The 16299-nt window shown below is 40.4% G+C and overlaps 1 protein-coding gene across 10 annotated transcripts in view; it reads right to left on the bottom strand.

The window, feature by feature from the left end:
• Nucleotides 1-16299, bottom strand: part of caska (calcium/calmodulin-dependent serine protein kinase a) — a 417836-nt gene that overhangs the window by 295568 nt on the left and 105969 nt on the right. For all 10 annotated transcript variants that reach the window (XM_080203831.1, XM_080203835.1, XM_080203832.1 and 7 more), the window contains exon 2: nt 14589-14701. In XM_080203831.1, the coding sequence (XP_080059957.1) occupies nt 14589-14701 (113 nt within the window). The remainder of the gene's footprint in view (nt 1-14588; nt 14702-16299) is intronic.

Here is a 16299-nt window from a genome sequence, read left to right as displayed (position 1 = left end):
ATAGTGAGGGAGATAGAATATAAAAGTAGGGAGGTCTTGCTGCAACTGTATAGGGTAGTGATGAGGCCGCAGCTGGAGGACTGTGCGCAGTTTTGGTCGCCGCACTTGTGGAAGGATATATTGGCCTTGGAGGGAGTGCAGAGGAGGTTCACTAGGCTGATACTGGAGATGAGTGGGTTGGCCTATGAAGAGAGACTAAATAGACTGAGTCTGTATTCGTTGGAGTTTAGAAGGCTGAGGGGGGATCTTATAGAGATAATGAAGGGGATGGATAGGGTAGAGGTAGAGAGATTCTTCCCGCTTTGGAAGGATAGCAGGACTAGATCAGAGTTGAGGAGGTACTTCTTCACTCAAAGGGTGGTGAATCTCTGGAATTCTCTGCCCGTTAAAGTGGTGGAGGCTACCTCGCTAAATATATTTAAGTCACGGGTAGATAGGTTTCTGACAGACAGGGGAATTAAGGGTAATGGGGAGAAAGCGGGAAAGTGGAACTGATACACTTCAGATCAGCCATGATCTTATTGAATGGCAGGGCAGGCTCGAAGGGCTAGATGGCCTACTCCTGCTCCTAACTCTTATGTTCTTATTTTATCTTCTCATGTTCTCTTCTCAAAATCAGCTTTCATTTAAATTGCTGAGCTGTTTCCCAACTTCTATTCCTTATACTTGCTCTGTTTCATTCCCCATTAATAGCTTCAATAACAAATCTTCCTTTGTTGGGCTTTTTACATATTGGGTTAGAAAGACCTGTGCACATCGTAGGAACTTGATCCCCATATCCCCTACATCTATCTCTTTTGTCTGATTAATATCAAGACAGTAGAAATGCCCCATGATTATTACACGTTTTTACTTAATTCCCTAATTTGTCTGCATATTTCTTTCCCAACATCCCTTTCACAATTAGGTGATCTACAGACAACAGCTGTTGTGATTGACTGTTTATTTTTCATTTCCCCCATTTTTCTTATGAAATTTTATTTTCATCTGAAATTAAGACTACTTCCCTGTTTCTCCTCTCTATTTTTTCTAAACATGGTTTCCAAGTGCATAATATTCAAACCTGACATCCCTGTAGCCACATCTCAGAATCCCTACTAAGACTAGTTCCTCTCAATGCAGGATTATCTCCAGCTCCCATTTTATTGCAGACATTGTATGGACATTTCAACTAAATTTTAATCGTATCTCCATTCATTTTGTATTTAACCACTTTTTAGACCCCCAAGTAGGAGCTGACCATCACTGACAACAATGGACAAACCATTAACATGTCTGGAGGTCACCCATTCTCTTTCTGCCTGCGCACAATCTGCAGTGTGACCAACTCACTATATGTGAACGTTCCACAGTAACTGCAGCTGCAGTTCCAGATCTAAAACACAAATTTTGAGTAGCTGCAGCTGGAAACGCTTCCTGAATACGTGATTGCCCTAGATACTGGAAGTGTCCCTGACTTCCACCATTGCACAGGAGGAGCATTCCACATGGCTGAACTGCCCTATCATGACTTACCTTTAAATTACTCCCTTTGCTTTTACTTCCTCCAGCTTAAAGAATATTAAATATAAACTAGGGACTTTACTTATAACACTACTTAATCTAAACTAATGACCAACTTTTACTTTAACAAAGAATGCACAGGAGAAATACTCACCAGTTCCTCCTTATCAAGGCCATCTTGCACACCTCACATACAGGCTCTCAGTCCCGCAAAGGCTTCTATAATCATGTTATTTTATTTATATTAAAACAATAAATGGCAGTTCATTTGTTTTGGTAGAAATGATTCTTGAACAACAGTATTACACCAAGATGCTGTATTTTCTGTTTTTATTACCAATTTCCAACATCCAAAGTATTTTGCCTTTGCTTTTGCATATTAATCTAGGATCCCTCAATTTCCGGCTGCTTCCATGGATCCTATCCAACGACTCATCTACTTTTTGAGCTGTCTTCCACTGCTTTCAGACATTTTATCCATCCCTCCATGATTTCTTTCAGTTTCCATTCATTGCTTTCAGGCTTTTTTTCATCACTTTGTCTCTTCCATGAATTGTTTCCCTCTACCAACAACTATTCCTTGGTTTTCCTCCCTTTGCATTCTGAGAGAGATAACTTCCAGACTGACAGCTCATCTACACAATCTCCTTCAAACTTGCAACTTCTTAAGGCCCTGAACTATGTTCCACTGGCTCCGACTGCATTTGCATTGCCTTCCTTTCGCTCAACCTTCAGAATTCTAGGCCCCAGTGTTTGTAATTTCATCTTTTAAACCCCTTCTCTCTCTCCTTTTCCATGACCCCCTTTAAAGACCTTCTGTAAAACTCACTCCTTTAACCAAGCTATATTGAGCCATTCATAATAGTCTTCTTTGACTCAGCATCCATTTTTTGTTCATGCTTCTATGAAACACATTTTTCAAAACTGGCACTATATAAATGAGAGGCAACGCTATGATAGAAACAGAAAACAGTCCAATCAACTCTGATGAAGATTCACTATAAAAGCTGGTTTTAAAGTCAGAGCTACATAATTTAGTTCAGCTTGTTTGTTTTGATAACTAAATTAATTCATTTTACATTTTAATATAACTCTCTAGTCGAGGTGAGCTACGCAACAAAGAATATAAGAAATAGGATGGGCATTCATTCAGCCCCTCAAGTCAGCTTCGGAATAAGATCATAGCTGCTTGGATTGTGGCCTCACGCCTCTCCCCCCTCAACTTGTTGACCAAAAAGCTAACTCAGCCGTATGTGTATTCAATGATTCAACTCCCATTGCTCTCTGGGGAAGAGAATTCCACTTCAGATAAAAGAATTCTCATCTCAGTCTCAATTAAATGGGAGCCTATTTTTTTAAAACAATATCCCCTACTTTAGACTCAGCCACAAAAGGAAATGCCCTGCTAAATCCCATCAGGATGTTTCTCATTCTTCTAAACGCCAATGGATATAGACCCAACCTGTACAACCTTTCCTTGTAATATGAGTTTCTGATCCCATGGTTCCAGTCAGTCAAGTGAACATTTTTCTGCATTGCTTCAATGCAATTATATTCTCTCTTAAGTTCCAAAGATATGCAGGTTAAGTGGATTGGCCATGCTAAATTACCCATTAATGTCCAGACATGTGTAGGCTGGATGGATTAGCCATGGGAAATGTGTGGGGTTATGAGGATAGAGTGGGGGAAAAGGTACACTGTCAGAGAGTCAGTGCAGACTTGAGGGGTTGAATTGCCCCTTCTGCACTGTAGAGATTCTATGAAGACTAAAACCATACCACAAATGTAATCTAACTAAGCCTTGTACAACTGCAGCAATACTTCCTTACTTTTACAATTTATTATTTTTGCTATAAATGGTAGCATTTTATTTAACTTCCTAATCATTGCTGCATGTGTATATTAATTTTTGTAATTCTAGCAGGAAAAAAAAATCAAAAATATTATCTAAATGGAGAATGATTACAGAACTCTGGTGCACGAAGTGGGCATGTTCACACTTTCCCACATCATATTCTAGCGGCCAAATGTTTGTCCACTCACTCAACCTATTTAAATTTCTGTGTAGACTCTATGTCCTCCAGACAGCTTAATTTCTTACCTATGTCATCAGCAAATTTAGCTGCCATATAACAAATGGTAAATAGTTGCAGTGGCAGCATGGATCCCTGTGTAACTCCACTATCAACAGTCTGCCCAAAAATTATCCAGTTATTTTTACTGTCCACCTCCTGTTAGCTAACCCAGCCTCAATCATCTTAATATGATCACCCATACAGGTGACCGCTTTGTAAAGTAATTTTTAATAAGGTACTTTATTGTATATCCTTTGGAAATCCTTGTACAGTATATTTGCAAGTTCCCCTTTACCCACTTTGCTTGTTACTTCCTAAGAACTGCAGTAAATTAGTCAAACATGATTTCCCTTTCACAAAACTATGTTGACTCTGCTAAATGTACTTTGATTTTCTAAATGTCCTGTTATTACTCTCTTGATAATGGATTCTAGCATTTTCCCTATTTAACTTGTATATTAATTTAAAAATATTGGTTCAGGGGTCCAGTTGTTGTGCCATCACTAGTCTTGTGATGACACACGATAAGATTATATTTGCCCTTCGTCAAATAGGGCGAATTGTAATTCAAGTCTTTCATTCTGGTTTTCATAGAATCACAAAAACCTTACAGTGCAGAAAAAGGTCATGTGGCCCATCAAGTCTGCACCGACCACAATCCCACCCAGGCCTTACTCCCACATCCCTACACACTTACCCACTAACCCACGCATCTGAGGACACCAAGGGGCAATGTTAGCATGGCCAATTAATCTAACCCGCACATCTTTGGACTGTGGGAGGAAACTAAAGTATCTGGAGGAAACCCACGCAGACACTGTCCGCACAGACAGTGACCCAAGCCGGGAATCGAACCCAGGTCTCTGGAACTGTGAAGCAACAGTGCTAACCACTGTGCTACCGTGCCGCCCATTTTCTGAACTTAAAATATGGTTAGCAATATTAATTACAGGAATGTGTAGCTCCATTAGCTTTTCTAGTTAAATAGTAAACCCTGATGAGGACTGACAGCTTCATTCATTCTTAAAATAATTTAAACTAAACTGAACACTTAATACAGCATTTAGGTAGGAATTTTAAAAAGCTTAACGTTGCCATTAAACCTGTGAGCTAGAGCATAAATAACCTACTTTAAATATAATAATTTACATCAACTTTATTTTACAACCATTGCATTGCAGTGTGGTTCTATATACACTTCATTTTCTTGTCTTTGTACATGCATAAATATCCACAAATTCATGCTATGATAATTGCAGTATTCTCCCATCAGTCTTGCAATTTGATTTTAACAATTCTCGTCAGACTCCTGAAGTTCTATAATCTTCTGCTTATTTCCACTGGGGGGAATCTTCCTTCTCCTGCCTAACCCGTTTGAGAAATAAACCTCATCTGCACCGCCTGGTTTATACTGAGATCAGCAAAACTCATCTCTACCTGAATGAGTCACTGTGAAAGCCCTGAAGTTCATCTGCAATGAGTACACAGACCAAACACAATCTAGTTAATGGACTCTGTTCTGCCTATTTAATCAAGTGGGAAAAATTGGATCTAGGAAATAGTCACAGAAACTTCAATACCACCAAAAAAAAGACAAGTGGTTACAATTTAGCTACATTGAAATAAACTGCCTAGCTGCAAATAATTGAAGTGATGGGCACTTATTTATTGAATAGAGACCCATAAAAACTAAGTTATTTCTTTAAGATCACAACGATGCATCCTAGAATATATTCATTCTCACCACACAAACTCCCTCAGCTCACCAATAAAACAAAAGTTAACTGCTTTTTAGTTTTGTTTAAAAAAAGTTTTGAGGAATTTCTGTCCAACCCAGAAATCAGAACGAGGCAGTTGGACTGAAGCTACAGACTGAGAACTAACCGATAAAGGACAAACTTTTAATATTCAGCTTGCTAGAGGAATTTAGAAAAATAGGAAAGGATGAGTTCATGCAGGGATTTGAACACAAAAACAGGAAGTTCAAAACTAGTTTGGAAGGGAGAAGGAACCCAGATTGTTGGCAGAATAGGGACACAGTATAACATAGAAAAGCAATGAGATCAGAGAAAATATAGCAGTACTAAGTTTCAAGGGAGTAAGACAAGGCTGGAGGGACTACACTTTAATGCCAGGAGTATTAAAAAGTAAAATGGATGAGTTAAGAGCGAGGATTGACATGTGTAATTATGAAATAATAGCCATTTCAGCGATGTGGTTGAGTGAGGAGCAAGATTGGCAGCTCAACATCCGGAATATAGCGTCTTCAGGCAAGACAGAGAAGGGGGTAAAACAGGAGGAGGCATTGTATTATTAGTTAAGGAGGCAGGTACTGCAGTAAGGAGAGATGATATCTTGGAACGGGCATCAAACGAAGCTTTGTGGATAAAGCTTAGGTATTAAAAAAAAGGACAGTTATGTTGTTAAGTGATTACAGAGACCCAGATTGTCAGCAGGAAATTGAAGAGCAAATATGTGCACAATTTACAGAGGGGTGTAAAAATAATAAGAGGGTAATTATATTGGATGATTTCAAGTTTCTCAACATTAATTAGGATAGCCATCATGTTAAGGATTAGATGGAGTAGAGTTCTTAAAATGTATACAGGAAAACGTTTTAGGTCAATATGTCGAGAATCCAACAAGGGATGGCGCAGTGCTGGGGAATGAAGCCGAACAAATGGTTAATGTGTTGGTGAGGGAGCATTTTGGTGATAGTGACCACAACGTGGTTCAATTCAAATCTGTTATGGACAAAGAAATAGGCAAATTGCGGAAAAAGATTTTGGATTGGGCAGGACCTGGCAAAGGTAGTCTGGAATGAGTTACCTATGGGGGAATCTACAGAACAGCAGTGGGGTGGGGTGAGCGGTTCAAAGATGAAATGGGGAAGGTACAGGCCCAGCATGTTCCCTCTAGGGTAATGGGAAGGTGTAACTAACCCAAAGATCCATGGATGGCCAGAGACATTCAAGATAGAATGAAAAGGAAAAGAGGTTTTTAACAAGTATAAGGGTTGTAAGTCTGCGGAGGCATTAGTGGAGTACAGAAAGTACAGAATGGGGCTTAAGAAAGCAATTAGGAGAGCAAAGAGGGGACATGAGAGAACTTTGGCTGGAAAAAGTAGGGAAAATCCTAAGATATTGTATAAGTATATCAATGGAAAGAAGAAAACCAAGGAAAGAGTTAAGGACCAAGGGGGAAATCTATGGTGGAGGCAGAGGACATTGGTAGGGTGTTGAATGACTATTTCACATCTGTCTTCACCCACAAGAATGAGGCGGTAGTTATGGAACTCGGGGAGAGAGACTGAGGGGTTCTGGAGCAAACTGTCTTTGGAAGTGACAAGGTATTAGCGGGCTTAAAAGTGAACAAATCTACAGTCTGGATGAATTGTATCCCAGGCTTTTGTGGCAAGTGAGAAAGGAAATTGTAGTGGATCTGATCCAAGCTTTGAATTCCTTTCTGGTAACCAGTGAGGTGCCAGACCAATGAGTCTCACGTTTGTGATTGGGAAACTACTGTAAAAAAATCTGAAGGAGAGAATCTGGAAGTGATCCTCCCAAAAAAAAATTCTAAGTGCTGAAATAGCAGAAAAACTGGGGTAAACCAGTGACAATCCCTGCCCCCCATTCCCTCCCCACAACCATGGCAGGCACATTCCCCCCCGCCCCAGGAGGCAGACCTCACTCTCCACGCAGCCTCCCTCCTGCCCTGACTAGATCCCAATACAAAGTAGTAGCAGGACCCCCCCCTCCCCTAGGCCCTGCCCCCTAAGCCTCACCCCCAACAGGTCCTGCTCACGGCACTGTCCCATGCTCAGTGGACAGTGACACGGTGCCCCATTGGCATGGGCACTTCACCCCCTGGGTAGCGCTGGGTGCCATAACCAGGGGACACCACCCCACCTGCCACGCGACCCCTTGGGGGCCCTGAATGCCTCTCTTGACTCCAGCAGAGTCTCCCACTGTTTCCCAAAAATAGGGAGCAACTCTAAAGCCTGCTGGAGTGAAATTTTACTGGCGGGGTGGGAGATGCAATTGAGCCCTGAGAATTCAGTCCTGGGCCTGATAATTTTATTTGAATGTAATTTAAATGTGATTAAAATAATTTTCCTGCTATTCCCACTGGTTTCCAGTGTGGTATTGACCACGTTGGATATCCACTGCTGGGAGATGCGCATGTGTCAAGAATGTATGCATGAATCACACAAGTCAGCGCTCATGGGATTCCCCCAGCCCGATGTGCAAATTAGCGCATCAGGATGGGAGAATCGCCCCCTCCATCTCCATTTGGAGGTAAGGTTTGATCAGGGATAGTCAGCATGATTTTGTCAGATGGCAGTCATGCTCAACAAATTTGATTTGAATTTTGAACATATAAATGAGGGTAGTGCAGTTGATGATGGATTTCAGTAAAGCGTTTGACCAAGTCCCACATGGGAGATGTATCAAGGCGCCAAATGCACACGGGATTCAGGGTAATCTGATAAGGTGGATTCATAAGTAGCTTAATGTAGGAGATAGAGGGTGATGACAGGCGGTTGCATCAGTGACTGGAGGCCAGTGCTGTATCACAGAGATCATTCCTGTGGTATGCCACTGGGGAGAGTTACAGAACAAAGATCTAGGGGTACATGTTCACAGCTCCTTGAAAGTGGAGTCATAGGTGGACAGAGTGGTGAAGGCAGCATTCGGCATGCTTAGTTTCATCGGTCTAAACGTTGAATACAGGAGTTGGGACGTCTAGTTGAAGTTGTACAAGACATTGTAAGACCACACTTGGAATACTGTGTGCAATTCTGGTAACCGTAGTATAGAAAGGATATTATTAAACTAGAAAGGTGTGCAGAAAAGATTTACTAGGATGCTACCGGGACTTAATGGAGTGAGTGATAAGGGAAGACTCAATAGACTGGGATTTTTTTTCTCTGGAGCGTAGGAGGCTCAGGGGTTACCTTATAGAAGTTTATAAAATAATGAGGGTATAGGTAGGGGAGTCTAAAACTAGAGGGCATAGGTCTAAGGCGAGAGGGGAAAGATACAAAAGTGTCCAATGGGGCAATTTTTCCACAGAGGGTGGTGAATGTCTGCAACAAGCTGCCAGTAGTAGTAGTAGAGGCAGATACAATTTTATCTTTTAAAAAGCATTTAGATAGTTACATGGGTACGATGGGTATGGGGGATATGGGCCAAATGGAATTAACTTAAGGGTTTCAAAAAACAAGGTGGCATGGACAAGTTGGGCCGAAGGGCCTGTTTCCATCCTGTAAACTCTATGACTCTATCCCCTACTGTTCATCATTTGTACAAATGATATTGATGACTATGTGGGAGGGATAGGATCAGTGAGTTTGTTGATGAGACAAAAGATTGGCTGGGGGGTTAACAGTGAGGTTGAGTTTCTTGGGTTACAGTAAGATATAGACAAGATGGTGAAATGGGTGGATAAGTGGCAGATAGAATTTAACCTTGAAAAGTGAGAGGTGATGCACTTTGGGAGAGATAACTTGACAAGGAAGTATCCTATAAAAGGTCTGACACTGGGAAGTTCCAAAGAACAAAGTGACCTTGGCGTGTTTGTCCGTAGATCTCTGAAGGTGGAAAGGCAGATTAATAGGGTGGTGAAAAAGGCATATGGCATACTCGCCTTTATAAATTGGGATATAGATTACCTGGGATAGAACATTTAAGTTATAAAGAGGGGTTAGATAGGCTTAGGTTGTTTTCTCTGGTGCAGAGAAGACGCACGGGCAACCTGATTGAGGTGATCAAGATTGTGAGTGGCTTGGACAGGATGGCTAGAGAGCAGTTGTTCCCCTTAGTTGATGGGTCAGTTACAAATGGACACAAGTTAAAAATGAGAGGTGGGAGGTTGGGGTGGGCGGGCGGGTGGGGGGGGGGTGGATTTGAGGAAAAACATTTTTACCCACAGAGTGGTAACCGTCTGGAATGCACTGCCAGGGAGGGTGGTGGAGATGGGATGCCTCACATCCTTTAGTAAGTACCTTGATGAGTACTTGGCCAGCCATAACATTCAAGGCTGTAGGTCAAGTGCTGACAAGTGGGATTAGCTGGCAGGTCAGGATCTTTCATGCATCAAAGCAGACTCAATGGGCCAAAAGGCGTCTTCTGCAATGTAGTAATCTGTGATTCTATAGATATCTCCAGAGAAGGGGTGGACAGCTGGGACTCACTGCCTCCAAGGATGAAGAGGTGAAAAATTTCCAAAGGAAATTGGATAGGAACTTGAACAAAATTAACTTTCAAGCTACAAGGGGTTGGCATGACCTCCTTTTATACTGTAATGACAATAACAATAGCAAGCATGCAGAAACTGATGCTAGCTGCTGTTCAAACAAATGCTGTTAATGATTTTAAGTCAGATTTAGAAGGGCAGTTGTGCAGCAAATTCTTGTAATTTGTGGACAGTCATGGATTCAGTGTATTTGAGGGCAGTGCAATAGCTGCTTTTCTTCATTCAGGAAACACAGACTTACAGGAGATGTGATATTCATAACTTTTGTCCAGTTGAATGCCTTTTTAAAATTAATTAGGCCTTGGAGATATGACTGTAAAAGATTTAAGGCAATAGTTAAGTTATGTGTTAAACATTCTCCTACTTGTTCTGCAAGTCCAAACCCTTGAGATTACTGAAGTACTTCGCAAGTAAAATTTCCTGCAGCTGGGCAAGTTCTTGCGTTCCGATCGGGAGGTTGTGATATCTGAATAGTGAGACTCATTAGTTACCTCAACCTTCTGGTTTTGTTTGATGCCTTTATGAGTCAGACAGAAATGTCCCCTTTATTTTTAAAATTTGACTCTTTAAATACCTTTGTATATTATCAGAACTGAAACTACACACAAAAATAAGTAGAGAGCAATGGAGCTAAAAGACAGTATTGAAATCAAAAGGAACCTAAAAGTAATTTATGATTTGATTGTTATCATCACATGTATTGGCATAGAGTGAAAAGTATTGTTCTTGTGCACTGTACAAAGCATATCATTCATAGATTGCACGAGAAGGAAAGGAGAGGGTGCAGAATGTAAAGTTAAGGAGAGCTAGGGTGTTGAGAATTCAGAAGTTTGATGGCGGCAAGTAAGAAGCTCTTCTTGAATCGGTTGGTGCATGAGCTCAGACTGTTTTTTTATCTTTTTCCTGCTGGAAAAAGGTGGAAGAGAGTATGTCCAGGGTGTATGGGGTCCTTGATTATGTTGGCTACTTTTCTGAGGCAGCAGGAAGTGTAGACAGAGTCAATGGATGGGATGCTGGCTTGTCTGATGGACAGGGCTATGTTCACAATCCTTTGTAGTTTTTTGTGTCTCTTAGTTGCAGCAGGAACCATACCAAGCTGTGAGAAACCCAGAAAGGTTGCTTTCCAAGGTGCATCGTAAAAATTCATGAAAATTGTACTGGACATACCGATTTTCCTTAGCCTCCTGAGAAAGTCGAGGCATTGAACAAAAACAAGAGTCAAACTCAGTAAGGATATAAAATATATCTTTCAGGAGATAGCAGGCATGTACAAGTTGTAAGAAAACCTTCACCAGATTTCATTAAATAAGAGCATGCTGCCAATATACAGCAATGGAGGAACTATTCATTCACTGGATGTGCATGTCATTGCTTGTTCATCTCTAACTGTCCTTGAGGTGAAGGTGAGCTGCCTTCTTTAAATGGTGCGGTCCATATGCTGTAGATATACCTACAATGCTGTTAATTAGGGAGTTGCAGGATTTTGACCTGTGTCAGTGAAGGATCAACAAAAAATTTTTAAGTCTACTTGGTGTGTGTCTCGGAGTGGAACTTCCAGATGCTGGTGTTCCCTATGCATGCCCCGTACTTGTTCTGCTAGATGGTAGTGTTTGCCAGTTAGGAAAGTATTGTCCGAGGAGACTTGGTGACTTCCTGCAATGCATCTTGTAAATGGCATACACTGTGCCACCGTGCATCAGTGACAGTGAATATAAATGTTTGTGGATGGGATGCTGATCAAGTGAGCTGCTTTGTCTTGGATGATACTGAGCTTCTGGAGCGTTGCTGGAGCTGTACTTACCAGGCAAGTGGACAGTTTCCATCACACTCCTGACTTGTGCCTTGTTAGATGAGGGACAGACTTTAGGGAGTCAGGATCTGAGTTACTTACTGCAGGATTCCTAGCCTCTGAACAGCTCCTGTAGCCACTATATATACATATAAGTGACATCCAAGGTAGATAGGTTTTTGACAGACAAGGGAATTAAGGGTTATGGAGAGAAAATGGGAAAGCGGAAATGATCCACTTCAGATCAGCCATGATCTTATTGAGTGGCGGGGCAGGCTCGAAGGGCTAGATGGCCTACTCCTGCTCCTATTTCTTATGTTATGTTCAAGGACCACAAACATCTTTCTTTGCGTTAAATATGACTCCAACCAGTGGAGAGTTTTCCCCGATTCCCACCGACTCCAGTTTTGCTATGGCTCCTTGGCAAACTCGGTCAAATGCTGCCTTGATGTTAAGGGCAGTCATTCTCACCTCATCTCTGGAGTTCGGTTCTTTTGTCCATGTTTGAACTAAGGCTATAGTGAGATCAGAAGCTGAGTGAACTTGGCAGAGTCAAACTGAGTGTCAGTGAGCAGATTATTGCTAAGCAAGTGCAGCTTAATAGCACTATTGATGACTCCTTTCATCACTTTACTGAAGATCAAAAGCAGACGGGTTGTTAATTGGCCGGATTGGATTTATCTTGCTTTTTGTGTACAGGACACACCTGGAAAATCTTCCACGATCCCAGCAAGATACTGTGTTGTAGCTGTCCTGGAATAGATTGGCTAGGGGCATGGCAAGTTCCGGAGCACAAGTCATCAGTATTATTGCCACAATATTGTCAGAGCCCATAGCCCTTTCTTGGTATCATGTGGAGTAAATAGAATTGGCTGAAGACTGGCATGCAATGCCGGAGTCACCCAAAAAAGGCAAAGATGGATCAACCACTCAACACTTCTGGCTGAAGATTGTTGCAAATGCTTCAGCCTTATTTTTTCCCACTGGGCTCCCACATTATCGTGGATGGGGATATTTGTGAAGCCTGCTCCTTCAGTGAGTTGTTTTCTTGTCCACCACCATTCATGATTGGATGTGGCAGGACTGCAGAGCTTCGATCTGATCCATTGGTTGTAGGATTGCTTAACTCTGTTTATCACATGCTGCTTACATGTTTGGCACACAAGGTAATCCCAAGTTGTAGTTTCACCAGGCTGACACCTTATTTCCTGCTTTGCCCTCCTGCACTCTTCAATGAACTAGGGTTGAACCCCAGGCTTGGTACTAGAGTAGAACCATGAGGTTACAGATTACAGTCCACAGCACCTCATGAATGTGCAGTTTTAAGTTGCTAGATCTATTCAAAATCTGTTTAATTAGCACAGCGCTGGTGTCACACATGATGGAGGGTATATTCAATGTGAAGTTGGGACTTTGTCTTCATCAGAATTGTGTGGTGGCCATCCCTATCTTTAGTCATGGCTAAATGCATCTGCAGCACGCAAATTGGGGAGGATGAACCCCAGTACGTTTTTCCCTCAGAACATTCTTCAGGCTCTGTCTAGCAGTTATGTTGTTTAGAACTTTACTATCATATCTGATAAAGAGACACTTAAAAGTATTCATAGAAAAATCATGAGGTGCATGCTAGATTACTGACAGAAGGGTGATAACTGCAGAGGTTTTGGCAGAATTTTTAATCCTTTTGAAGGGGTGGTGGAACTAGATTCAATGATATTTCTCAATAGAGGATTTAGTAAATACTTGAAGGGAATACATTTCCTACAAGTCATGGGAAAAAAGAGGGGCAGAACTAATTTGGATAGTAGAACAAACAAGCCAGCATTGGTACAATGGGTTGAATGGCCTTCTTCTGCACTGTGATACAAAGAGCTGCAAAGAGTTGAATCTGACAGACAATTTTTAAAATTTTTTTGCAACTATTTTTACATTTTTAGTAATTTTATATTTTATTAGTGGATTGGCTGTCTGCTAGCACCAACGTTCTTCAGCATGTTTGCCTCTACCAAGCTCTCCGATGTCTTCTATGATGGTGATCCTGGCATCAAAATCAGATGTTGGACAGACAGGGGGTTCAATCTGAGATGACTCTAGGCAAAAGCCAAAGTCTCCAAGGACTACGTTGCAATTTTCTGTTTGCCAACAACTGCATTAGTACAACTCAGAGTTGGACATAACTGAAGCTTGTTGCTACATTGTATCACTCTGGGAACAAAGACGGGGAAGTCTTCTGACCAATTGAAAGACTACAAATGCAATTGTACTGCCCACTTAGCTCTACATGTGAGACTTTTAACTTTGCGCCAGTATCATGCCAAGAAGCTCAACTACTTTTACTTGGGGTGCCTTTAAAACTTTTGATAATTAGAAGGACAAAATACCAAATGCTAAGGTATTACCATGAGCATCCATACTACTGAGACAGTCACAACTGAATTGGACTGTTCATATAGGCAGAATGCCTGCCCCTTTGCTTACAAATGGAGAGTTGAGTCAGGGGTGAGGTCCAAGGAAACGCCACAAGGGCGCTTTGAAGGGTTCACTTGGGAGTTTAGATATTGATTTACCAAGTTGAAGCTCTTACAGGATTACTGCAATCAAATAAAGTGTGGCCTTCTTTGAAAGCAAGCCCGTATCAGAAGCAGAGAAAAAAAACACAAGGAAAGGAACTCCCAAGCCAGCTAGTCATCTAAAACCCAATTGTCTGAAGTGTCCTGTTCAATCTGCAGCAGGGACTTCCAGGCAAATATCAGCCTTAGCAATCACCATTGTACCCACCAAAACCATGCTAAATAACCGAGATGGTGAACATGGCCATCTTATCGTCAAAGGATGAACAAGACACTCAGAGCCAAAAACAGTAAAAGCGGGCAGTTGAAATACAGTTTTTAAATTATACTTTAAGAAATTACATTGCAACAAAAATCATGTTTTCATAGTTAGAAAACAATAAATTTCCATACCTTCTGTACTCAGGCCAGGACTGGAAGTAAATTTGGCCACATCTACAATCTTCACAGCAAACTGTTGTCCTGTTTCTCGGTTGATACATCGTCGCACAACACTGAATGGTCCCCTGAAATTCAAAGGCACATGTAAAAAAAGTTATTAAAAGTTTAATCATATGCAAATATTCAATACTATAGTTCAGCAGACCAGTGTTCAGACCAGTAGACCGAAGTATTATGGATGAGACTTACAAAAAATCTAAGTCTTTTCATAGAATTTTTCAGAAGCTTTTTCAAACCTAATTGGCACTATATTTTCACATTAATTTAAACTAATTAAAGTGATAGCTTTCCTAGTTAAGAACTGTATAATTCCTCATCTAAACCAGCAATGTACGTTTCACTTCATTAATGCTAACTAAAGTAAATAGAGTATCAACCAATTGCTGTCATCAACATTTGCTAGTTATGCAAAAACCGGCTTCTCAACTTGCATGCATTTCATCAGTAGCTACATTTACGTGTTAGTTGATTTGATATGCAACAATACTCTCAATAACCTCAAACATCAATTATCATGAATAATCATGTCTGCAGTTAAAATGCTGAGACTTCAACAATGGAAACAACTGAAATGAATACACAAATACAAGTTACTGCTTTAATGTAAATCAATTTTCTGAATTTTTCATTTTTTAGTGTAAGCATTACCTTGCCATTTCACTCACCATATAAGCTTATGTGACTGTGTATTAATCAGCTCACTTGTCAAATAGCATGTTAACTTGGCAGAATATGTAAATAACAAATGAGATTTCATAATCAACACTTTACGTATTTTGAAATTATTAGCTGCAAATTTAAATGCACTCATTAACTACTTCTAACTCTATAAAAGGGCAATCCTGTTAATTTAGTTAAAGTAATCTCCAAATATTACATTTAATAAAGAGCATATTTGCATTCAAGTAAGACACTTATGTAATTTAGTAGATGTGTGCATTCCAAGCAGATTACATGGATTCAAACTAGTACTAATTTCCATAATTTGCATTAAGATTTAATGGTTACATATGTCTATTCATGTTGGAGACCATTTAAATCATCAATGAAAATTCAGAATCTTGGATAACCAGACGGTCCTTTAATAACATTTTTTAAAAATGCAGATATATATTGGGGACAAATTGATATTAAGTTTGTTACATTTAAATGAATGTAACAAAATGCCAAAAAAAATAGCCACAGAAACATATAGCTGAACTATAAGGACAATTTCATTAATTATCTGAACCTCAAGTCATGATTCTGCACCAGCATGATTCTTTCTAAACACATTATCTAATTAACTGGGATGAACTAATTGATATATAATTTTAGACTGATATATAATGTTAGAATGAAATACTAATGAGAATTTAATTCCTTGTCAAAATTGTAATTGCAATATTTTCCTTTGACTTTAGCAGCTACTATATAAAATCAAGCACCAAAGGCCACCATTTGGTCAGTGCCCGTCTGCCCTGGTTCTTTAAACTCTTTTTCCATCGCCCTGCCTTTTTTTGTCCCTTTTCAAATATTTATCTAATTCCCTTTTGAGAGCTGAAATTAGATCTCTTGCCATCATACTTTCAAGCAGTGCATTTCAGGTCATTACTCACTATGCAAACAAACATTCATTTCATCTCCCCTCTTGTTCTTTTGTCAAATACCTGGGTCCTCTGGT

The sequence above is a fragment of the Carcharhinus amblyrhynchos genome, chromosome 15 (genome assembly GCF_965287045.1).
Source record: "Carcharhinus amblyrhynchos chromosome 15, sCarAmb.v2.hapA, whole genome shotgun sequence".
NCBI lineage: Eukaryota > Metazoa > Chordata > Chondrichthyes > Carcharhiniformes > Carcharhinidae > Carcharhinus > Carcharhinus amblyrhynchos.
Note: the sequence above shows the minus strand (reverse complement) of the source record. Positions and strands in the feature narration are given on the sequence as shown.